The following is a 20227-nucleotide window of genomic DNA, read 5'->3' as shown; positions in this document are numbered from 1 at the left end:
TTACTGCTCTAGCAGACTTAAAATAACCACCTCATTTTCAATGTATAAGTTGAGCATCTCTCTGTCTATCTGCCATAAGAGCTGATTCTCAATTGGCAGGTCCACAGTACTGGTCTTCACTTTTGCCTTCTTGGCTTGAGGTGGTTGGTCCATCTTTTTGTCTTTTGATCCAGCTTGAGAGGTCTAAAATAAGAGAAATCATTAAGTACACACATACAGACTCCAGCTTCCAAATGGGTCACGTTTCAAAGGCTGGTTTTGCTTTTTTACTAACTTAAGTTTGTTCTCATAATATCTGGAAAGTTAGAAATATATGAATAGTCAAATCCATAGAGATAAAAAGTAATGGTGGTTCCTAGAGGGTGGGGGGAGAACGAATAGAGGAAATGGGAATTATTATTTCACAGGTAATTTTGGTTGGACAGATGAAAGAAGTTCTGGAGACTGACCGTACCACAGTGTGATTATACTTAATACTGCTGATCTGTACACACATATACACTTATATACACACACATATATATATACACACACACACACAGAAACAAACTCCCATTACACCTATATACACACACATACACTTATATTCACACATACACACAAAAACAAACTCCCATCACCCCACCATCAACATTACAATTAAATATTCTCTAATTTTCTTCCACTCTTATCTAAACATACAAACGTGCATAGGAAATAAATAGGGAGAGGGTAATGAAATTTTTAAGGCTCAGAAATACAGCAATAAGATGACTTCCAGAGTATCTGTACCTATTTCGATTCTCACAAGGAGTAAGGGAGTCCATTTGGCTGTACCCTGGCCACAAAAAGGAATTCGTTTGCCGTGATCTATTATTTTCATTGGGGCAATAACCTTTTCTTACACATTTATAAGGCTTATTTACTCCTCCAAATTGCCTAGTCATATTCCATTCACCATGCTCTTAGGATCTTTGTGGGTTTTTACCCCAGTGATTGACTCTTCTAGATTTTTTCTAATCTTTTATTATTAGTCTACACAAGCTTTTATTTTTTAATACATCCATCTTTCCCTTTGTGATTACTTTCACTGCTTTCACGCTTTCAAAGCTCCTGCTGATTCACAGATTAGAAAAATATTCATTTGAGCTTTTTAAAAAATATTTATTTATTTTTGGCTGGGCTGGGCCTTCATTGCTGCTACACACAGGCTTTCTCTAGCTGTGGTGCAAGGCTTCTCATTGAGGTGGTTCTCTTTCTACAGAGCAGCAAGCTCAGTAGTTGTGGGGCACAAGCTTAGCTGTGTGATCTGTGGCATATGGAATCCTCCTGAACCAGGGATCAAACCCATGTCTGCACTGGCAGATAAATTTTTAACCACTGGACCATCAGGGAAGTCCCATTCCAGCTGTTTTTAATTCTTCATCTGTAACTTTCAAATAATCTGGAATATAATCTTCTCTATGACATGAGGCAAGATTTCAAAGTCATTTCCCCACCTCCTGTCCAAATCTTACATCAGAGCTGAAATTTATGTTATCATTTTATTTTATTTCATTTAGAAACAATACTATAAAAGGTGTCAGTTCCCAAGCCACCTCACGAAAGGAACCTAAATAACTCCATGAAACTTCCCACACCTCTAAGGCCTGATTGGGGGAGGGGAAAAGGTCAGGCCCACCTCATTCCCTTCTCCCCCACCTTCAAGAACAAAGAAAAATAGGTATTTCCCTTCCCCACTGCTGCCCTCAACCTAGGCAACAGGTCTTCACCTCCAAAAAGGCTTACAAAACACTAAAGCATCTGTGAGCATTACTTCCTCTGTCCATTATTTTCTCTTTTTACAATTATTTGCAAAGTTACCGACATGAAAATGGGTACCAGACTTGAGCCTCCTAAAGACTCTGCCAAACTTTTTTAAACGCCACAATCAGAAATACCTTAGAAGGTGAGATTATACCCTGCAATGTCATAAATAATTTGTAAGAAAAGCTGTTTTCAATGCTGATGACAAAATTTAAACATGAAAACTCAAAAGTTAAAGAACAGGCTGTAACAGACCCAAAAATGTTACACACTCATTTCAATATATTATTATTTAGAACAGTATTTCAACGTAAAGATAAGTTTTAGAAGAGTTGACAAGATTTGAAAAACTCATGTTTCACTACTAGTAAAGAGTAAGTTATGGGTAAGATGACTATTAGTAACAGCTATTCAGAAATCAGCATGAACCAATCACTAAGCTAGTCAAACTAGGGCTTCTGAGTGCTTTCATCCCACGTGCCATCCAGACTAAAGTTCAAAGACCATCTTGCATTGTAAAGTAAAATAAAGTAAAAAAAAAAAGACCATCTTGCCAAACACACTACAAAATCTTGCTTTAAGACTTCAAATACACTGGCAGAGAGGGGATAGCAGCACAGTCTCATGAGTGGGACTGTACAACCTTAGCCAAGTTTACAAGGTCTTTTATTTCCCACAGACTTCCTGAGGACCCCAAGGCTCACTGCTAACAGATTCACACTGCTTGAGACAGTCATTTCAACAATAATACAGTCCTGTAATCTCAAGCAAATGATTTGAAATTTTCTCCTTTCGATTTCTTTTGTATTAGGCTACTTGTCAATAGTTAGGTCCCTTATAAATTAGCTGGAAAACTGCAACAGGAAGTAGTAAGACTGAAACTACACTGACAGGACAGAGCCACAAGACCTGAAGAAATCTAGTCTTATCATGGTAGGAAATAAGGTCCACCACACAGCTCTCAATCTCACCCTACTGCACTGAGAGCTTTTGGTCTGAAAGGAACTTAAAAGCTTCAAGGCCTAAGCGAATTCATATTGTGTTAAATTGAACAGGGAGGCCTGGGGTGCTGCGATTCATGCGGTCGCAAAGAGTCAGACATGACTGAGCGACTGAACTGAACTGAAACGCTTCAGTTTTCAATATTAAAATACTGATTGGTAAGGCCTTGCCCAGGGATTTTCCAGTTGAATATTTATCTTAAAAAAGAAAATCACAATACTCAGACCATTCTTAAATGGTACAATCAGCCTCATGTAAAACTGGTGTAAATCAAAAGAGCATCTCAGAATTTGAGGCACAGGGGCGTAAAGCTTCAAATTTAGAGATCAGTTTTCTGGCTTCTTGCAAACTAAAGCAGAAAGCTGTTACATTTTTTTATGAAAGGCTTTTAAGTATTGTGGAGTTATTATTGAGTTTTATCTCTATGCAAGGCAGAACTGAAGGACCTCTGTATTCTCTCTCTTCCTGGTACACAGTGTTATAAACAGCTCTTTAGGGGAATGTTACATTGATCTCTTAAGTTATAAAAACTACAACATGTCAAAATTATAAGAACTGATATAACTTTGCCTTTAAGAGTACTAGACTGGAACTTGTCATATATTATTTAAGGAAGACTCAGAGTGTTCATTAATGTTTACAATTTTAATATTTCTAAAGGCTGTTAAGGCAGCCTGGATATGTGCTGAATGCCACTTTTAAACAAAAAACTATTCTAAATAAATTCTATTTCAACACCAAAAAAAATGGACTGTTCAAAGCAATGAAGATTTCTATCTAATATAAACCCCTTCCAAGACATAATATGTCAGGTCAAAACCATGTATGTAAAAAGACAGCAAATCACACTGTAAAATACAATTTATACCTCCATTTCTTCAGACTCCACCCTATTTTCTGCTGGTGTCTGCTGCTGTTGCTCTTCAACATGTGGCTCCTCCTGGTCCACTTGCATCTTCTGAAAAATAGGTCACATCGAATTCTGAAACTAGGAAATACTAGCAAAAGACTAAAGCAACTTTCACGACACATTGGCAAAAATCACAGTATATGAAATTCCTGCTAATTACCAGCAATCAGACAAACCAGACTCTAATTCCAGCTATGACATATATGTTATACTTAGAACACAAAAGTTTTCCTCTCTGGATCTGTTACCACGTCTGTACAATGGAGATAACATTTGCCTGCCCTTATATAAACAAGAGTGGTTACAGAACTACATTATAAAGCCATAGCAGTACTCAGTGTGGCAATGTGTACTTGCCCAAAGTACACAGAGTGGCAATATCTAACACAATAAAACTTGAAGAGAGCATGAGTTTGTCCTTGCTTCCTCATGAACACATTTCTCTCAAAAGTCTAAACTTCTTATAGTAGCTTTTAGAATCAGACATTTCATCCTCAAAAGTACAACCACTGTATGCAGTAGGGAAAGTGGACACCTTGAAAATTCTGTTAGAAGTGATTAAAGAACAACGCCTGCCAATAATAAAGACGTTTGTAGAGACCTTGAATCACACTAGCTTTCAATGCCTTCGGCATATTATAATAGCCTTGGAGGTTTTTAAAACAAACACCTAGGCCGTAGCCTAGACCGACTTGAACAAAATCTGTGGGGATGAGACATGAACATGCGCAGTTTTATAAAGCCTTGATTTTTACACACAATAAGGACAAGGCCCAGTGCATGACTCCAACGAATGAGTGTGAATTCTATGCTACCTATGGAAATAATCAATTGAGACTCAGCATTCTCCAGTAATCACAAAAGAATCAAGAATAACTCAAATTGACAAGTGCATGGTCTCAAGGAGGAAGCCAACTATGTCCCATTTCTATACAAATTCCGTATAAAGACTTTGTTCTAGTTCACACATGACGAGGTATGCATGCAAACCTACTCTCAGCAGCTGTCACCCTATTTGCCAAAATTTCTAGACAAGTGTCACCTCTGAGCCATTATAAATGGCCTAAAATGGTATAAAATTGTCTAGATTACCTCTTCCTCCTTTGCATTCTGATCTGTTTCCATCGGTTCCTCATTTTCCTCAAACTTGTGCACTTCCACTAGAGATGCACTGGACACACTGAAAATGCCATGGACATTTACTCGAACCTTGACTTTCACTTTTGAACTGGAGCCATCAGACTGAGGAGTGACTTTCTGAACTGAGAACTGAGCTAAGGACATATGAGAGACAAAAGAGAACACATAACCTAAGAGGATGAATTCAAACACAAATATATGCCCATACTGCCAGGTTATGTCCATTTCTCAGTGAAAGGTCAGTAGCATGATACTTCAAATAAGCAAGGCGGGCACTCTTAGAATCTTAATACGTCATCAGATTTCTCCTTCTTCTTTCCCATATAACCAAACTTTTAATTATCTTCTCCCAATTAAGAACTCAAGTATCTCCTAACTCTTTAAACACGTCCTTCCCTCCAGTCCCTTATCCCAATTCACCTTTATATGCTACTGCAGAGTAAATTCCTAGGACAGGTCACATTTTCATCTACTGAAAACCCCAAAGATTCCATACTCTTTGTCACTTATTAAGAAACTGCCGTTTCTAGATTCAGTTACTATACTAGCATTTTGCTCATGTATTTAATTTCATAAAACTCTGTAAACTATTAATTACCATGTTTATTTCTGTTTTACAAGTGAGGAAAACACAGTAGGTTAACTTTCTAAGCTTCTAAGTGCCATTCAGGATGTTCCTAATACTTTACGCATGTACTCTAGTTCTGTAACTATCATTAACTCTAGATTCTCTCTCCTCAACTGGTATTATTTCCAGATACTAAGTTTCTCATAGTCAATGAAGAATGAAGACAACATGGTTCCATAGCCTATGGTACTGATTATCACAACCTGCTAATAATTTTTCTGTGTACACCTAGCTCTACGTTAGGGTCAGAACTGAATACTTTCAGTAACCAGCATCACATTATGCACAAAGTATAACAATAATGTCCATTAACCAAGAACTACAGCCTAGGGAACTCCTTGGTGGTCCAATGGTCAGGACTCCATGCTTTCACTGCCAAGGGCACAGGTTTGATTCCTGGTCAGGGAACTAAGATCTCATAAGCCACATGGTGCAGCCAAAACATTTTTTAACTGATTAAAATTAACTTTAAAAATCTTAAAAAAAAAAAAAGAACTTCAGTCCACAGTAGGAGATCCAATTAAATAATGACCATCCTGCTGGTTCTGAACCTCATAGTAAGACTGAAAGGTTTTTTTGTGTATGTGATTTAAAGTACTAAAATTTCAGTATATTATACTCACTTTGCTATTCCCATTCTGAAAGGCTTTTTGTGCATGTGATTTAAAATACTCAAATTTCAGCATATTATACTTGTTTTGCTATTCCCATTCTCCCATGCACACAATTTTTTTAAAATTCCCAACTCTTTACTTACCTATAGCAGGATCTGGATAAGGCAAATCTTGCGGAGAGCTATAATAAGCCTCAAGAGTGAAAGGTTCCTTTCTATAAAATGTGAGTACTTTAGAGAAAGGAGCAGCATGATTTTTTGAAAAGACTTCACAGTCACTGAATGGAGGAAAAAAGACAAACAACAAATTTAGGACATTTCTAACACTTTTACTCAGGTATTCTAGTTTTGTAATTATTGTACAACTCCAGTTACTCTTCTCAACTGGCACTTCCAGTTCGTAAGAGTTCCCAAGAAAAACAAAAAATGTAAGTGTATGTATATGCAGTATCAGTTTTAAACACACACACACAATTCGACACACTAAGGTAAAAGTGAAAGTGAAGTCGTGTCCAACTCTTTGCAGCCCAATGGACTGTAGCCTGTCAGGCTCCTTCGTCCATGGGATTCTCCAGGAAAGAATACTGGAGTGGGTTGCCATTTCCTTCTCCAGAGGATCTTCCCGACCCAGGGATCGAACACAGGTCTCTCGAACTGCAGGCAGACTCTTTACCGTCTGAGCCACCAGGGCACATAAAAAGTACCAATTATTTCAGCAGGATCAAATAAACAAAACTAGTAAGGACACAAACTTATTCTGATGAGTAAAATAAATAATCACTTTGCTTCATGCACTATAACATAAGAGATTTGTGTAAGCTGAAACAGAGTATTTACCAAGACTTACTTGTTAAGTACAAAAATCATTAAAAAACATTACCTTGACCCTTCTTCAGCTGGAGAATTCCATCTCAGAGATATTGGATATGGAACTACATCAGTGATAGAAAATTCTCTGACTTTGAAAGCAGGCGATAAGATTGCACACTAGAATAAGAATTTTTAAAAATTCCATTTGGCAAACAGGCATTATGAACTATTATAAGACCTATAAGAAAAATGACTTCAGAAGAGCATCTACTTACATTAATAACTTAGCAGTATCTAAATAAGTGGTTTTACAAGTATCTATCATTTGTCAAATCACCTATTAATCTAGCTATTCCCTATTATTTTTCCATTAATCTCAACCTTTATTTAACTGATGTATAACACTACTTCATGTAACAAATATGCCAAATTCTAGTAGTATTTCAGGCCTACTTATGTTTCTAGTTAATTCTTTCATCTTATTACATGTTATATAGTACAAACAATTCCATTTATGAATGCCACCTCTAGTACCAATTTTAAAACAAATGTTTCAGAATCTTAGACCTTAAAATCAAGGAGCTAGTCTCAGACTAGCTGGATACATTAACCACTGCTGTACTGCTACAATGACCTGTCAGTGGCTACCTGCGAAAGAAAGCAAGCTCACCTGCAATGCACAGCCTCGAGTAACAGCTTCATCGGCATTTAGTGTCGTACTAATTTCTTTACCAAAAAATTTGCTGATCTTCTCTTTCACTGCAGGGATTCGTGTTGCACCACCAACTATCTCCACTGCATAAATATCTTCTTTCTTTAACTCTATTTAAAAACAATTAGAATAGACATTTAGATTAAAAGAATCTTTCAATTCATGTTCTACAATGAAATAAAAGAGCAATATAACAGCGTATCACCACAAAATAATTCACAAATATGTAAGAAAACCCACCACCACTCTTCATCCCCTCCACAGTAACATATATACACACACAAAAGTGTGTGCCATTTGGAAGCAAGTAGTTATATTTTAATGCTCAAAATAATGAGGGCAGGGTGGCACAACAGTACTGAGATTTAAGAGGTGAGCGTGAAGAATATCTAAAGTCCTATAGTGCCTAAGTCCTGCAATCTCAGACAGACTCACACAAATAAGTGTTAAAATACCAACAGTTAAGCTAGCCATAAAGAAAATAAAAGGGCTGACACAAAGTGGTAAGGAAGTTCTGTCTGACCCAGCCTGACAGGCCTGTGTGGACTAAGACTAAATAGACTTCAGGACACAGTCTGAGAGTATCAGCCGAGGGACCTCAGGGCTCTGCTGGCTCAGATTATAACACAGGTTCAGTCTCCTCATAACAGAAGGAAAGAGGCTACTACCCAAGGCTCTGCTGTCATTCATAAAATACCTCTTAACACCATTTAGTTTCCTGCTCACATTTTATACAACAATCTGCTGAGTGACAATCTGTTGAGAAGGGCTATTTAAAGAAATGGGCTGTATCAGTATGAAAGGAACATGCATCTGTCAAAACCCCTCCATTTTCGTATCTGAGCCTTATGTCAAGATCAGAGTACGAGAGTGGACTCTAGGAAAAGGTCTGTCAAAGATTTGGGAAACAACGGTAATATATTCCTAAATCAAACTTCTACCTTTTACCCTGAGATTAAATTAAGTATGTGGTTATCGTATCCTCCCCCTTCTTAGTCAACAAGATTCACTGACAGAAAGTCCTACAAAACTACCACAGCAACATTGCTTAAGATAATTTTTACCACCATGAAATACCTGAGACATTAAACCCATCTTTGAATCTGTCTGAATTATGTTTCCGGGGAAAACTATTAAGACTCTCCCAGACACTACTGGAGGTACTGCAGGGGGGAGATACTGGTAAAAAGAAGTTTAATATAGCATTGAAGTAGTTCATACAACAAACACTGGTAGAACTGGGGATGGGGGGGTGGGGAGAGTTAACATTCTCCAAACAGCCCAAGATGAACAATTTAATCACAAAAATACTTACTGGCCTGTTCCAAAACACTACGAAGTGGTGGCTCCACTCTAGCTAAGAGATCATCACACATCTCCAGAAATTTGCCTCTATTAAAAAAAAAAAAAAAACACAGGTCAAGTCACAGTCCACTCTTATATAGAATAAATACCTACAATCAAACAGACATAACAAATGCTGGCAAAGATGCAGAGAAACTGGACCTCATATACATTCTTGGCAGGAATATAAAATGTTACAGCCACTTTGGAAGACTTTAGCAATTCCTCAACATATTAAACATGGTGCTCCCATATGACCCAGCAATGCCACTCTAGGTGGTGTTTCTCCACAACTGAAAACATGTGACTACACAAGACTCCACACATGAATGGTCACACCAACATCATTCACAAGAGGCAAAAAAGTGTGAAAAACCCTAATATCCATTAACTGTATTCAGCAAAACGAGATGAAAATAATAAAAATGACTGATAACACGCTGAAACGTCGATGAACTTTGAAAACATTATGCTAGGTAAAATAAAGCCAATCACAAGGAAGACGTATTATATGACTGACCCCATTTATATGAAACTATCAGAACTAAAACCAAAGAGACAAAGATTAATGACTGCCTAGGGCTAAGGACAGGAAGAACAAATGGGGAAAGGCAAGTTACTGGGTAAGGAGATATTTTTCCCTTTAATTAACGCTTTATTTTTTAGACTGGTTTTAGGTTTACAGAGAAATAAACAGAAAGTAGAGAATTCCCATACACCTCTTACTCCCAACTCAGTTTCCCTATTAGCATCTCTAACAACTGATGAGCCAACACGGATACATGGTAGTATAAATTAAGGTTCCACATAATTTGACAAATGGTGCAAGTATTCACCATTACCGTACTGTACTGAATAGTTTCACTACTCTAAAAATCTTTCATACTCTATTCATCCCTCCCTTCCACTGACCCTCTAACCATTGATCTTTTTATTGTCTCCACAGTTTTCTCTCTTCTAGAATGTCATATCATTATCATATAGAATGTCATATACAATGTCAAATATTTCTAGAATGTCATATAGTTGGAATCATACAGCCTTTTTAGACTGACTACTATTGATTAGAAATATACATTTAAGATTTTCCCATGTCTTTTCACAGAATGATAGCTCATCTAGAGTTTCTTTATGAGGTGGTGAAAATATTCTAAAACTCAGTTATGGTAATGGTTGCACAATTCTGTGAATACATTAAAACCCACTGAATTATAAATGTGTTAACTTTTACGAATTACATCTCAAAAAAAGAAAAACAGTAGAGGTATAGAATGCACCCACCAGAACGGCAAAAATTCAAGATCACTAATACCAATATTGATGAGGATGTGTAGCAACCAAAATCAAGTTTAAAATGACAGTTTTGCTCCTAATATCAAAAAAGTGAGAGTTAAAGAGTCCAGCAATAAGAGAAAACGTAAGTCTACAGTGTCATACTAGGCAGCAATACACAAGAACAGATGATATATGCAACAGCTAAGTCAGAGGTCCAAAGCCCGGGCCATAGACCAGCACTGGTCCTTGGCCTGTTAGAAACCAGGCCACACAGCCGGAAGTGACTGGAGGGCAAGCTTCATCTGTATTTGCAGTCGTTCCCCATCACACGCATTACACCTCCTGTCAGATCAGCAGCAGCGTAGTAAATGTAATGCTCTTGAATCATCCAGGACATTCCCATCTTCCCTACCCCCAACATCTGTGGAAAAATGGTCTTCCACGAAACCAGGCCCTGTTGCTGAAACAGCTGGGGACTGCTGAACTAAATGAATCTCAGTCTCATGCTGACCAAAGAAGTCACACAAAAGACGAAATACTGTATGATTTCACTCATCCTTCTAGAAAAGGTAAGCGTAATCTATGCCCCTCAGAATAAAAGACCTTATCAGTGGCTGCCCTGGAGGATGGAGGCCTGAGAAAACTTCTAAAATGATGGAGTAGTGGTTTGCAGGATGCACGCAACCGTCAAAACTCAGCAAATGACACTTAAAACTTGAGCATGTCTTTATGTAAAGTATACCAGAAACTACAAACATTAAACTCTGGTTAATACGCCTACTTAAAAGTGTCTAGAAAGATGGCTTTGAGATGCATCAAAAGATAAAACTGATGGGTAGGCAGAAGGACGGACAGACCAATGGGGAGGTGAAAAACCAAGCAGTTAACACTATCGGTAGAGCCGAAGCGGCGGCGAAGAGTGTTCACTGTGAAATTCTTCCACCTTTGCTGCATATTTGAAAATGTCAGTATAAAAACATAGAAAGTGAAGTACACAGAGCATTCTAGAAAGACAGCAGTGGCAGAGGTCATTCCTTTTTATAAAGTTTTATTGAAATTTAAATTCACATACAATAGAAATGACACAAAAAGTGTCATATTTAAAGTGCACAATTCAATGGCTTCTAGTATATTCAGAACTGTGCAAGCATCACCACTATCAATTTTAAAACATTATCATGACCCTAAGAGAGTATTTTTATCACTACTAACATTAGTCTTCCAACTCCACCGAAACCCTAGCCCTAGGCAACCACTCATTTTGGACATTTCATATAAACAGAATTAGACAAAATGAGGTAATTTTAACTTCTTTCTTTCCTCTAGCATAAACTTTTCAAGGTTCATTCATGCTATACTACACATCTATACAACAGTTTTTTAATTGCCAAAGAATATTCTATTATATGGACGTATCATATTTTGTTTATCAGTTGCATTTTGTTTATCTAGTTTATCAGTTGATGGGAATCTGGGCTGTTTCCATTTGGGGGGTATTATAAATAGCGCTGTTATGAACATTTGTGTATAAATTTTTGTGTAAATGTTTTCAGTTCTCTTGGATATAAACCTAAGAGCGGAAATGCTGAATCATATGGTAACTCAGTATTTTACTTATTTTTACGTGAAATAAGGATTTCTGAGCTTTTAGGAGGGAAATGAGCACTTCTACTAGAGATGCAATGGACACACTGAAAATAGTTTGGTGATTCCACAAAAATCTAAGTATATAATTACCACATGACTGAACAATTCCACTCCTGGTTACATACCCAAAAGAACTGAAAACAAGATACTCAAACAACCTGTGGTGAATGTTTATAAAGCACTCATCACAAAAGCTAAAAGGTGGAAACACAGATGTCCAGTAATTGACAAATGGATAAATAAAATGTGATATTCCCACATAAGTGGAATATTACTTGCTATAGAAAGCAATGGATAAATAAAATGTGATATTCCCACATAAGTGGAATATTACTTGCTATAGAAAACAACATGGATGAACTTAAAAACATTAAGTTAAAGAAGCCAAACACAAAAGAAGCCAAACATATAGTGTAGGATTCCACTTAATACATTATACAAACACAAGAAAGCTACAGTTTAATGAAAAAAAAAATGAAAACCATCACTTCAAGTAGAAGAAAAAGGTGACTACAATCTGGTTACTAGGCACAGTAATCTAATTCTGGCAGACTGGAAGCAATTCTGATGCCCATCTCAATATTCTGAGCATGGCTCAGGCCACACTTTCCCAAACACTCCGTTAGTCTTCTTTCAATTCTACCAGTAAGTAGAGTTCACATCCTGAAAAACATCCAAGCAACCTGACCTGGCAATGGAAACATTCTGGGTGTTTCTGAGGATAATCCTGAAACATCAAATTACCCAGAATTCTTATCATGTTATACAAAAAGACCTGTTGTCTCAAGTGATACTGAATTACTCAAAAACACAATTTCTGAATCAATGACTAAAGCAAATTCCATATAATTCTGCATTAAAGCACTCTGTCCTGAATTTATGAAAACTAGTGACTCACGTTTAACACAGGCACATGTCAAAGAACTGCCAATTTCTTGGAATATTCAATTAACCAATTAACCAGAACAAATCAATTAGTTGAATTTATCTGAATAATCAAACCCAACCTTCACATTAAAGGCAAGATCCTGAATGGCCTCTAATTTTTACCAACAAAATCTGAAGTTGTAACAGTCATGATAACTTCAACAATTAGATAATTAAGGCTAATGCAGAGAAACACCCACAGTTCAGTTTACTGTCAAAATATTAATATGGTTACCTATTCATAGTTCCAGAAACATCAACATCATTCATAAAACATTCGATGCTCAAAGGAAGGTCTGAAGCATTTGCGCTCATCAATTTCTTGAGTTTCTCACACTCCTGAGACAGTCGTAATAATGCACGGATTTTGGACTTTATGTCTAGCTTGTATTTCTTTCCAAATTCTTCACAAAAATGGTTTACTAGCACCTCATCAAATTTTCTGCCTCCCAGTGTTGTGTCAAATGCAGTGGCCAGAACCTTTGGGAAAAGATGATAATTAGTTAAAAAACTAACCAATTTAAAATTTTATCATGACGTATATTTAACTGGTAAACTGTAATAAAAAGGTGGTAAGGGACATTAAGGTCGAAACAAGACAATGTGCATATGTCACTTAAACAAGGTTACTACCACTATGAAATGAGACATCATAACCCTCAATTTACAGATCTAGACAGATCAGACAATCTATAGGTCACAAAGATATTAAGCGGTGGGAGTAGAATTCAAAACCCAATCTCAATTTCAAAACCTATGCCTTCCCCACTACACCAGTCTGGCTCCAAACAATAATTATAATCCAAGAGCCAATACGCTAACATGTCATATACAGTTCTAGTCTTATCTCTACCACAAAACTGCAAATAACACCAAAGGCTTATTTAGATCCACGCAATTTACCACCAGAAAATAAGCTAAAGCCTTAACTCACAGTAATCTGTTTCGAGTCAACACAGAAGACTACAATTAGGTTGGGTTATCCTTTTCTAAATCTCTAAAGGAAAGCAGAAGCAAACTAGATCTAATCAGATTCAATAACAGAAAACTGGCTAAGTAAGTAACGTCCAACATCCGCAAAACCATTTCTTCAAAGAATGTTAAATGTCCTTAGGAACTTTTTCTTAGTGATCTCATGAAAGAAAGAAAAAAAAACAGAACTGAGTACAGTTCTGTGTAATTCCAATTTTGTCTTCATAAATGACTAGAATGAAATATATCAAACTGCAGTAAGATCATGAATGTCTTTCCTTCATATATATATGTTTCCAAATTTGGTATGATTCTAGAGTAAGTATTTTGATAGTTAAATTTAAACTGTAATTGGAAAAGTGACAAGTGACAGCTGATAGTGAAGCAAATACTAACACACATCACTCTGACTCAAAGACAAGGCTAAATTATAGCCAATATCTGCTGTCTAAAAAGGTGAGAGTCTAAACTGGGATTTAGAAATAATCCTATTATGGATAAAAGTAAAGCTTAAACTCTGAGAATAACACTTGGTCCATCATTTGTATCTGTAAAAATCATGATCCTCTTATTTCCCAACCATCCCCAAGAGCTGCTTTATATTTCAAAAAAAAAGGGGGGGGGGGGACAAATCAGAATATAAAGCAGAAGCAAGTCCATTTTTCAAAGAAACAAAGGACTGTAACAAAGAGAAACTCAAAATACCCTTCAAATCTAACAAATATTTATTCTGGGATAGGTAGTTCCATTGGACCAATCCCCAAGTTGGGGGAGCAGAAAGCCAATTTAGAGCCTACAGCAAAAACCCTGATACAGAACCCAAGTATTAAAGGAAATATGCAGATTATCCTTGGTTTTTAAGTACATTCTAGATAAAATCACCAAGCTAGAAAATTGATTTTATGTACCGAGGAACTAGCAAATACTATCAAATCTGACTGTGACCCACAGACACAGGAAACAAACTTATGGTCACCAAGGTTAACCACAGGAAGGTGAGGGGGAGGGATAAATTAGGAAGATGGGATTAACACTACTATAAATAAACTAGGGAACCAATAAGGACCTACTGTATAGCACAGGGAACTACACTCAGTATTCTGCAATTTTGTAATTTTCCCTATAAGGAAAAAAGAATCTGAAAAAGAATTTATCAATATATGTACAAGTGAATCACTATGCTGTAATACCTGAAATTAACACAACATTGTAATAAATCAACTACACTTCAATTAAAATTTTTAACTCACTGAACACCTAAAATCTATACCTTTCACTCTACATAAATTTTATTTTAATAAAGAGACTAATATAGGAAGTGTATATACATACTAAAAAAGCTTTTTTAAACTGTGACCAGCATCATCCTCCAGTCCCTCTTTGCCATTAACATTACTAGACTTCTCTGTGTACAAAACTGCTTTCTGCAGAGCTCTATCATCTCTAGACATCTAGAGTAGAACTCCTAGGCTGGTTTCTTTTGGCCAGACACGTTCTAGTCACTCCACCCTGTTCCCAGAACATTCAAAACCTTAAGAGAATACCTTTATCATCCCTTAATCCTCAGTGTAAGACATCTGAAGGGACTATACGTTGAAGACTCCCCCTAGTAACCCTGGAAAGCAAGCATTATTTTCCCCATATTACAGACAAAAAAAAACAGGCTCAGGAATCTAAGAACTTTTTCCTCAAGTTCTATGCTCTTTGCTTCATTATCTTGTCAACACCTCAAAAATTACTTTGGGCCTCCAACTTCCACCCCACCCCTACACAACTAATTTCTAGTTCAGACGGCTCATACCAAGTTTCCACTAGTGAAACAAACTTCTTTGAGATATACTTATTTATGGCTGAGGCGGGCCATCACCGCTCTCTCTAGCAGGCTTTCTTTAGCTGCAGGGGCTTCTCGTGCTGCAGAGCACAGGCTCCAGGTATACGAGATGCAGTACTTGTGGCGCACAGGCTCGACAGTCGCAGCCCAAGGGCTCCAGAGCACAGGGTCAAAAGTTGTGGCACACAGGCTTCACTGCTCAGCAGCACGTACCATGTTCCTGGACCAGAGAGCAAACCCATATCCCCTGCATTGGCAGGACGATTCTTACCCACTGGACCACCAGGGAAGCCCCAAAACACAACTCCATAACCAACTACTTTAAGTTGCCTCTCATGAATTCCTAATTATCATACATCTGTAATGCAGTCTCCTGGGAAAAACATACTTACTTTAAGTTTTCCTCTATTAAATGCACATACAGAAACTTGATAAGAAGAATGCCCCATGTCTACAAAAACTACATTTCTTGGTTTCTCTTCTAAGGCAGGAAGATCTTGTTTATAGATTCCATATGCAAGAGCAACTACACAATAATACAAAAATAAACATAATGTTATCATTTTAGTAGTAAAATTAAAATTCATTTACATAGGAAAAATATATTTACAGCTACAAAAAAAGATTCAAAATCCTTATAAACTCTGCATGGTTTATTCACGAATAACACTGACTTCAAAGAGATATACGTTGACATCCATTTCACTTTGGCTTCCTTAATGTTTCCAATTTCCAGTTCTAGCAATTGTGGCAATTTTTTCCAAAACCACTTTCTCCCACTTTTCCAAACATTTTCCCCCATATTCCCTTGTGCCATCTCTCAACATCCCCATATAGTCTGCCTCCTGAGATCTTGCTTTATAAACCCCAGCCCTCTGACTCTATCAGCCCACAAGTTGGGAGAAAAACCTAATATTTAAACCAAAGCAATGCTCCAAACACGTAATAAATGCACTTCCTTTCCAAAAAGCATGCAATTACATATCAAAGTGCTATAAAGATACAGAAAAAGTACTTGTCAAGTAAACTCTTCATATGTGACAGAGTACCCAAAAATACTGGTAAGGGCTCCAAGTAAAATATGGAATAAGAAACCCTAGGGTTTTAAGATTTCACAACCTTTGAGATTGAGCAAGTAAAAAAAAAATTTCAGTTAACAGTCACTCACCTGCAGTAGTTTCATTCATTAATCGCAGACAATTGAGACCAGCAATCTGTGTTGCATCCATCACTGATCGTCTTTCTGCATCAGTATAGAAACAAGGAACCTATGAAAGAATTTTTAAATTTACCATTATTACGGAGATTCCTGATTTAAAATATACCTGTCAAAAAAACAGTAAAATCCAGAAATGCCCTCAAATAGCTACAGCTATTTACTCTGTATATGATCAAGGAAATCTTTCAAACCAGCACAGCTTATCTGGGCTATTCTATAGTCTTGGGACAAATGCACAGCCATCTGGAAAATAAAGTTGTATCCCTACTAAACACAAAATACCAAAATATATCTCAAACCAAAGATGTAAATGTTTTTTAAAAATCATGAGTATCAGAATAAAAGGGAATCTTTACTGTCAAAGAAAGAAGGGGGAAAAAAAGAAGGGATTTTCTAAATATAACACAAAACCCAAAAGAACCAGCAGGTCAAGATGAGCATCCTCTGGTGGCCAGTGCTGGGTCCCAAGATGTGGCTGGGAAATCAGTGGCACCGGGGCCAAGGGCAACAGCAAGCAGGACAGCTCGCTACCTCGCACTCGCCTGGCAGCAACAACAGCGGGCATCAGCGAGGCCCACAGGAGTGGGGGCACAGCCCGGTGTGTGGCACACTCAGCTGGACCCTGGTTCACTCAACCTGCATGATGCTTTTCTTGCTCTGGAAGCTGGTGCAGTGGCTAGGATTCACTGCCTCTGAGACCTTTGTGCACTTGCTGGGTGTTTTGTGCGCTACTGGCCCTGTGTGATTACAGCCAGGCTCCAAGCTTCTCCTGGCTAAACATGTTTGTGCCCTTCTTCACTGCTCACAAGCTTGGCACCTACTTCCCCACTATCATCTCCATGCACCTCTTCCAGGACAGAGAGAAGTGGCTGGCTGTGCTCAGCCTTTTCTGCTGCTGCTGCTAAGTTGCTTCAGTCGTGTCCGACTCTGTGCGACCCCATCCCTGGGATTCTCCAGACAAGAACACTGGAGTGGGTTGCCATTTCCTTCTCCAATGTGTGAAAGTGAAGTTGCTCAGTCGTGTCAGACTCGGAGCAAGCCCATGGACTGCAGCCTACCAGGCTCCTCCAATCCATGGGATTTTCTAGGCAAGAGTACTGGTGTGGCTTGCCATTGCCTTCTCCTCAGCCTTTTCTGGGTATACACAATTCAAGTTCAAGATGATATTGTGCCAGAAGCTGGTAGAGCAGACTTAGGAGCTCTGATTTGGCCTGATCATGTCTCACATCTTCATTCTCCTGAAGTTGCTCATGAGCTGCACCTGCTGAGGCAACCAGCCTTGCAGAGGATAAGCCGGACCCCAGGCTGAGGTCCCACTTCCACCATACCACTGAAGAAGCCTGGGCCTCAAAGTCGGCTTGTACCCTGCCCAGTGCCCACTTTTCTCTATTCCTATCATGTCTAAAATTATTCCCTCAGCAGGGATACAAAGAGCAGCCTTGATCCTTAAAATGTATTCCCTCTTATTTCACGCTTTGAATAGCTAATCCTGAATTAAAACCCTAGTAAAAGCCCCAGGCCAGACAGTCCTGACCTCCTCTGACAGTTGAAAACTGCACGTAAGTAAAATGGTCTGATGATCTCTGAGTATTTCCATGGCTCTGGGAAAGTACAAAGGCTGCTAAGCTGGAATCAGTGTTTCCCCTGGCCAGCAGAGCCAACCTGTGAGTTCTCTGTCCCATCCCCTGTGACGAGACTTCCTTGACACTCGATCTCTTTTTTAAAAAGTATAAACTAGCTTGTGAATTCTCCCCTGTGCTACTGGGGAGGATGGCCCTTATCGTCATTCCAACCCAGCCACAGTATGTTGAGTAACCATGATTGGGACCCTATCTGGAGTCCTGTCGCCTAAGAAAAAAGAACTTTTCACTTGCTTTCAATGCACTACTTGGCTTCCAATCTCAGGAGACAGCAGTGCCATGACTCTTCCACCACCTTGTGGCCAGCACTGTTAGCACACCTAAAACAGATTTAGGACCAGACAGATCTTTTCAAGAAAACTGGAGACACCAGGAGAACATGTGACGCAAAGATGGGCACAATAAAGGACAGAAACGGCAAGGACCTAACAAAAGTAGAAGAGATTAAGAAGATGCGGCAAGAATACACAGAAGTATACAGAAAAGGTCTTAATGACCTGGATAACCACGATGGCATGATCACTCACCTAGAGCCAGACAGCCTGTAATATGAAGTTAAGTGAACCTTAGGAAGCATTACAACGAACAAAGCTAGTGGAGTGATGGAATTCCAGTTAAGCTATTTCTAATTCCACAACAGGATGCTGTTAAAGTGCTGCACTCAATACGCCAGCAAATTTTGAAAACTCAGCAGTGGCCACAGGACTGAAAAAGATCAGTTTTCATTCCAATCCCAAAGAAGGGCAATGCCAAAGAATCTTTAAACCACCATACAATTGTGCTCATTTCACATGCTAGCAAGGTCATGCTCAAAATCCTTCAAACTAGGCTTCAACAATACATGAACCAAGAACTTCCAGAGGTACAACCAGGATTTAGAAAAGACATAGGAACCAGAGATCAAATTGCCAGTATCCGCTGGATCACAGATAAAGCAATGGAATTTCAGAAAAACGTCTACTACTGCTTCATTGATTACACTAAAGCCTTGGACTGTGTGGATCACAACAAACTGTCAAAAAAAAAGAGATGGAAATACTAGACCACCTTACCTGTCTCCTGAGAAATCTGTATGCATATCAAGAAGCAACAGTTAGAACCAGACATGGAACAACATACTGATTCAAAATTGAGAAAGAAGTACATCAAGGCTGTATATTGTCTCTCTGCTTATTTAACTTATATGCGGAGTACATTATGTGACATGTCAGGTTGGATGAATCACAACTTGGAATCAAGATTCCCAGGAGAAATATAAACCACCTCAGTTATGCAGAGGATACCACTTTAACGACAGAAAGCGAAGAGGAACTAAACAGCTTCTTGATGAGTGGTAAAAGAAGAGAATGAAAAAGCTGGCTTAAAAACTCAACATTCAAAAAAATAAGATCATGGCATCTAGTCCTATCACTTCACGGCAAACAGATGGGGAAAAAGTAGAAATAGTGGCAGATTTTATTTTCTTGGCCTCCAAAATCACTACAGATGGTGACTGCAATCATGAAATTAAGAGACACTTGCTCCTTGGGAAGAAAAGCTACTGACAAACTTAGCATAAGAAGAAGCAGGGACATAACTCTGCCAACAAAGGTCCATACAGTCAAAGCTATGGTTTTTCCAGTAGTCATGTATGGATGGGAGAGTTGAACTATAAAGAAGGCTGAGTGCTGAAGAATTGCTGCTTTCCAATGGTGGTAACTAGAGAAGACTCTTGAGAGTCCCTTGGACAGCAAGGAGATCAAACCAGTCAATCTTAAAGAAAAGTCATTGGA

The 20227-nt window shown here is 38.2% G+C and overlaps 1 protein-coding gene across 2 annotated transcripts in view; it reads right to left on the bottom strand.

The window, feature by feature from the left end:
- HSPA4 (heat shock protein family A (Hsp70) member 4) overlaps positions 1-20227 on the bottom strand; it is a 49540-nt gene that overhangs the window by 7767 nt on the left and 21546 nt on the right. For both annotated transcript variants that reach the window (XM_069589776.1, XM_069589777.1), the window contains exons 5-14: positions 16765-16864; positions 15989-16122; positions 13029-13273; positions 8916-8992; positions 7559-7710; positions 6959-7065; positions 6223-6356; positions 4790-4971; positions 3656-3745; positions 31-183 (exon numbers count right to left, since the gene is read on the bottom strand). In XM_069589776.1, the coding sequence (XP_069445877.1) occupies positions 31-183; positions 3656-3745; positions 4790-4971; positions 6223-6356; positions 6959-7065; positions 7559-7710; positions 8916-8992; positions 13029-13273; positions 15989-16122; positions 16765-16864 (1374 nt within the window). The remainder of the gene's footprint in view (positions 1-30; positions 184-3655; positions 3746-4789; positions 4972-6222; positions 6357-6958; positions 7066-7558; positions 7711-8915; positions 8993-13028; positions 13274-15988; positions 16123-16764; positions 16865-20227) is intronic.

Source organism: Ovis canadensis, chromosome 5, assembly GCF_042477335.2.
Source record: "Ovis canadensis isolate MfBH-ARS-UI-01 breed Bighorn chromosome 5, ARS-UI_OviCan_v2, whole genome shotgun sequence".
Classification (NCBI taxonomy): domain Eukaryota; kingdom Metazoa; phylum Chordata; class Mammalia; order Artiodactyla; family Bovidae; genus Ovis; species Ovis canadensis.
Note: the sequence above shows the minus strand (reverse complement) of the source record. Positions and strands in the feature narration are given on the sequence as shown.